Below are 5073 nucleotides of genomic sequence, written 5' to 3'. Positions count from 1 at the left end.
GCGGGGTCAACACAAAACAAAGTCATCTGACCATCCAGTAGGATTAACTCTGCATCCAATGGAGTCAACACAACACAGTCAACCAGGGCTTACATCAAAGATTTCAAAGCCAGCAATGTCCAGCACACCAATGAAGTACTGCCGTGGCTGCTTGGTCTCCAGTGAATTGTTGATCCTGGTTACCATCCAGTTGAACATCTTCTCATACACAGCTTTGGCCAAGGCTCCGACAGCATAAATCACCTGGAAGAAGGATGCTCCACCAGTGAAAGGGCCTCTTGGTGTTCTCCTTGCTGGAGATGGCACCATGTTGCCCCAAAAGGAAGACATTTTGTGATGTCGTACTCACCTGCTGGACATTCTGCCCCTTGGTGACATACTCATTGCCCACCTTGACCCGAGGGTGGCACAACCCCTTAAGAAGATCAGCTGAGTTCAGCCCCATTAGGTAAGCTGACTTGTCTGCCTCTGAGGATGAAGAAGTGAAAATATGAACCTGGAAGGATCATGGAGTTCACCCCAGTTTCCGCCTCAACCTTGGTTGGACCCAACCTTCTGTGCCATCTGGTTCTGCCTGCTCTTCACGTTGTTTCTGCTTGAACTTCATGTTGCCGAAGTGCATGATGGCTCCTGTCAGTTTATAGATGGAATTCTTCTCCTCTGGAGTGAATCCCAGGACATCAAAGGCACTCTGTGAGGAAAAAATGTGTTCAAGATCTTCTACAGCCCACAGAGACACATACACACTGCCTGATGGCCTCCCGTCTCACATCTGTGGCCAGAAGCTCCTCTCCATCATCAATGGATGGAACTGTGGTCTCTCCTTGGGAGATGAAGGCATAGTCGTAGGGGTTGTTGGTCACCAGCATCATGTCTGAAAGGAGATAAAGAAGTTGGGACAGGCAGGTCCCAAAAGGGGTGGAGGATCAGGTATTTACGGGATCAGGTTGGGAGCATAGCTCACCCAGCAGCTCTGGCTTCTTATTGGAGAGGATCTGGTAGTAAATGTGGTAGTTTCTTTCAGCCTTCAGCTGGAAGATCACACGGGACTTCTCCAGGAGGTCTGGGATGGGAATGAAGAGAAGATGAGTGGAATTTGGGATGAGGAGATAGAGGGTCAGATGGATGAATGGAGGGAGGCTTGAGGATGTGGAAGGATAGATAGATGGTGGCATGAGGAGAAGGATGGACAGGTGGATGGAGAGATAGAGGAAGACATGGTGGACAACAAGATGTCCTCTCATGGAGCCCTCAACCTACTCACAGGTCTCAATGTCAGCTGATGCCAACTTCCCAGTGGCCCCAAAATGGATCCGGATAAACTTCCCCTGGAAGAATAGTGGAAGGAGGTAGAGGTGGCCACCTTTTCCCAGAACACCCCAACCCACAGACCCTTCCCCACAGACTCCCCCCCAGACTCTTCCTTACAGACACCACCCCCATCACTCACAAATCGGGATGAGTTGTCATTCCGGACAGTTTTGGCATTGCCAAAGGCTTCCAAGGCAGGGTTGGCCTGGATGATCTGGTCCTCCAGGGTGCCCTGGATGGAGTGAGACAGTGTCAGGGGGGTTCTCACAGTAAGGTGCAGGGCATGAAAGGTGCGAGGTTGAAATGGATGGATGGGAGAACACAGTGGTCCGTGAAGGTTTGAGTGGGTGGCTGGGTTGATGGACAGGGATGTGTGTTGATGCCATGGGTGGATGGAGAGATGGTTAGTTGGTTGGATGGGGATGGGACAGATGAATGGAAGGTTGGATAGATGGTTGGTTGGTTGGTTGGTTAGTTGGATTTTTGGGTGTTGGGTTTGGTAATTGTTTGGGTGGTCGATCGTGTCATTGGTTGACAGACAGGCGGCAGAATGTTGCCACACCCCAGGGTGTCATGCCCCACCTACTGCCCTTACCTTGCCCGGGGCCCCTGCCTCCTTCTTGCCGCGGTCACCGATGGCAGCAATGACAGCAAAGTACTGGATGACTCTCTTGGTGTTCACAGTCTTCCCCGCCCCGGATTCTCCGCTGAAGGTAGCCAAGGAGAGCAATGGTTCGATACTGGTGCTATGGTGCTGGGGGTGGGAACTCACTGGGGAGGGATGGATAATGGACCTCCACAGACAAGTCCATGTAGTGATAAAGGGTTGGCCAGTGGGCATGACTTCAAGAGGGAAGGGGAGGGGCTACGTGCCAGGTGGGGGGGTCTTAGCTGTGAGCAGGATTAAGACAGTGTTTACAGATGAGATTACTCACGTGATGAGGATAGATTGGTTCTCCCGATCTGGTGGGATGAGGAGAAGAAACATGAGGTTCTGAAGCCCACCTTGGCTCTGCCCCACATCTCCTGCTCCCCGAAAAGGTTCAGGGAATATGGTTATGGGGTCCCTGCAGAAGGTCCCTACCTGTCAGCATGTTCTGGTAGGCATTGTCAGAGATGGAGAAGATGTGGGGTGGAGCTTCACTCCGCTTCTTTCCCCGGTAGGCAGCCACCACTTCGGCATTGTAGACAGGCAACCACTTGTAGGGGTTGACAGTCACACAGAAGAGCCCCGAGTAGGTCTGGAGAAAGGAGCAGATGGGTCAGAGCCAGGAGATGCCACCCCACCAGGTGGTCCAAGGGGTCTGCAGAAGTGATCTCTTGTGGCTAGGCAATATCTTGGGTTTAAATCACCCCTGTGGTCTGGAGATGGGACATCTTGGGTGTGGGGGACCAAAGAGGTCTGGAGAGAGGATGTCCCAGTTCTGGGTGGCCCATGTGATCTGGAGAAGGGACATTGTGGTCTTTAGTGGCCCAAAGGGTTGGGGATATCTTGGATCTGGGTGGCTCAAGGGGTGTAAAGAAGGATCATCCCAATTATAGGTAGACCATGAGATCTGGAGAAGGACCATCTTGCACCTCTGTGGCCCATGAGGTCTACAGAAGGGGTGTCTGAGTTCTGGATGGGGTCTGAAGACCCTCATGGGCTCACAACTCACATAGATCATCCAAGATGCGTAGCGGTCCTTGAGGTTGTAGAGGACAGCAGGCTCGTGGAGGAAAGTCAGCATGGCCATGTCCTCAATCTTGTCGAACTTGGGGGGGTTCTGCTGCATGATCTGGTCCTCCTTGACCGTCACTGTCTGCTCAAGGTAAGGAGGACCCCATGGAGCAGGAACACAGGGCAAGGAGTTGCCCCAGTTTTTCCCTCCCAAAGGGCTGGGAGCTGGGCATCTGAGTGTTCACTTGAGAGCCAGAGGAGGTCTAGGTGTCCCTCAAGTGATAGAGAAGATGTTTTGGGGTCTGGGCGTCTCTGGGGTAATAGAGGAGGTTGGATGGGGTCTAGCTGTGCAGTGGGTTCTGGGAAAGGTGGAGCAGGATCTAGGTATTTCCTGGGTTCTAGAGAAGATGCTGTGGAATCTGAGCGTCCAGTGGGTGCTGGAAAAGGCGTGTTGGGGTCTGGATGTTTCTTGGGTTCTAGAGAAGGTGGGTTGGGTTCTTTGTGTCCCATGTGGAATATTCTGGTGTCCCAGGTGTGGCTGGGGTCCCCCCACCTTGCCATATTCGGTCTCAGCAGTGATCTTGGAGCCCTCGCGGCTGACAATGGTGGCCTTGACATATTCCTCTTTTTCATCAGGGACGAAGATGTCCTTCTTTAGGTCGAAGGGGCGGGTCTGGGCAGCCAGCCGTTCCTTCTCCGACTTGCGGAGGTAGGGGGCGGCCTCCCCAAATTCAGCCATCTCCACATCAGGCATGGTGGTGCTGGACAGGGCTGGGTGAGGTAGGAAGGATCAGACCCTCCAAGTGCTGCCACTTCCTCCCAGTTGACCCAATTGCAGCTCTTTCCTTGGTGAACCCACCATTCCCTGTTCTTCTCCACATCTACCACTTCCTCCTGGTCAACCCAACTCCTTCATTCCTCCCCAGTGCTCCCAGTTCCTCTCCAATGCTCCCACTCCTCCCAGCTGGCCCATCCCAAGTCCATCCTCAGTGCTTCCATTATCTAGAGTTCCCTCTCTATGCTTCTAGTTCCTGTCCAGTGCTCCCAGTCAGCCCCATCCAAAGTCCATCCTTGGTCATCTCATCTTCTCCCATTCTTCTCCAGTGCTCCCTGTTCCTTTACAGTGCTCCTAGTTCCTGCCAGTCCTCATCTCCATCCCAAGTTCCTTCTTGGAAGTACCAGTGCCCTCCCCAGTGCTCCCTGTTCCTTGCAGTGCCTCACAGTGCCTGTCCTTTATCCCACCCCAGCACCTTCCAGTACCCCCCATACTCCTGCATGCCTCCCAGTCCTTTCCAGTTCCCTACAAACCCTCCCAGTATCATCCCAGAGCCTCCCAGTCCCCCCCAGTCTCCCCAGACACCCCTCAGTTCCTTCCACTACTCAGCCCCACCTCTCTCTGTGGTCTCCGAGTCAGGGGATGACAGTGCAGACTCAGGGCGGTTCTGGTCCTGCTCCGGGACACAACAAATCCCCCCCACAGTATGTCCCAGTACGTCCCAGTATATCCCAATATGTCCAATTACATCCCAGCATCCCTGCCCAGCCCTGCCAGTACTTCTTTAGTATACCACCACACAGACACACAGACACACAGAAACACACACACAGTACTGCTCAGTAAGTTCCAGTATTCCCCTAGGATTTATCCAGTACCCTCCCTCCTCCCCCAGTATCACTCCAGTCCCTCCCAGTTACCACATATACTCTCCCAGGATCATCCCAGTCCCACCCTGTTTCCCCACAGATGCTCCCAGTATCATCCCAGTCTCCTGCAAAGACCCTCCCAGTTCCTTCCTAGATCCTCCCAGTCCCTCCCAGTCCCTCCCAGTCCCTCCCAGTTCCCCTATAGACCCTCCCAGTATAATCCCAGTCCCTCCCAGTTCCCCCATAGACCCTCCCAGTTCTCCTATAGACCCTCCCAGTCCCTCCCAGTTTGCCCACAGACCCTCCCAGTTCCCTCCCAGTTCCTCCCTGTTCTTTCCCAGTCCCTTCCAGTTGCCCCTAGTTCCCCCATAACCCCCTCCCAGACCCTCACGGTGCTCCAAGTGCCCCCTGCCCCACCTGCCCCTGGGTCTGCAGGCGCTGGCTGCGGGACCCCCCTC

The 5073-nt window shown here is 54.0% G+C and overlaps 1 protein-coding gene across 1 annotated transcript in view; it reads right to left on the bottom strand.

The window, feature by feature from the left end:
- Window positions 1-5040, bottom strand: part of LOC102040228 (myosin-7) — a gene marked incomplete at its 3' end in the record, with an annotated part of 12215 nt that extends 7175 nt beyond the window's left edge. Inside the window, exons 1-14 of the mRNA XM_005427934.2 lie at window positions 5033-5040; window positions 4362-4419; window positions 3525-3742; window positions 2970-3113; window positions 2396-2552; window positions 2247-2274; window positions 1907-2018; window positions 1451-1543; window positions 1265-1328; window positions 965-1063; window positions 771-874; window positions 553-691; window positions 350-468; window positions 94-243 (exon numbers count right to left, since the gene is read on the bottom strand). Of these exons, the coding sequence (XP_005427991.1) occupies window positions 94-243; window positions 350-468; window positions 553-691; window positions 771-874; window positions 965-1063; window positions 1265-1328; window positions 1451-1543; window positions 1907-2018; window positions 2247-2274; window positions 2396-2552; window positions 2970-3113; window positions 3525-3725 (1410 nt within the window). The remainder of the gene's footprint in view (window positions 1-93; window positions 244-349; window positions 469-552; window positions 692-770; window positions 875-964; window positions 1064-1264; window positions 1329-1450; window positions 1544-1906; window positions 2019-2246; window positions 2275-2395; window positions 2553-2969; window positions 3114-3524; window positions 3743-4361; window positions 4420-5032) is intronic.
- Window positions 5041-5073: the final 33 nt, after the last annotated feature.

The sequence above is a fragment of the Geospiza fortis genome, unplaced genomic scaffold, assembly GCF_000277835.1.
Source record: "Geospiza fortis unplaced genomic scaffold, GeoFor_1.0 scaffold64, whole genome shotgun sequence".
Lineage (NCBI taxonomy): Eukaryota > Metazoa > Chordata > Aves > Passeriformes > Thraupidae > Geospiza > Geospiza fortis.
This window is presented reverse-complemented; position numbering and strand designations above follow the sequence as displayed.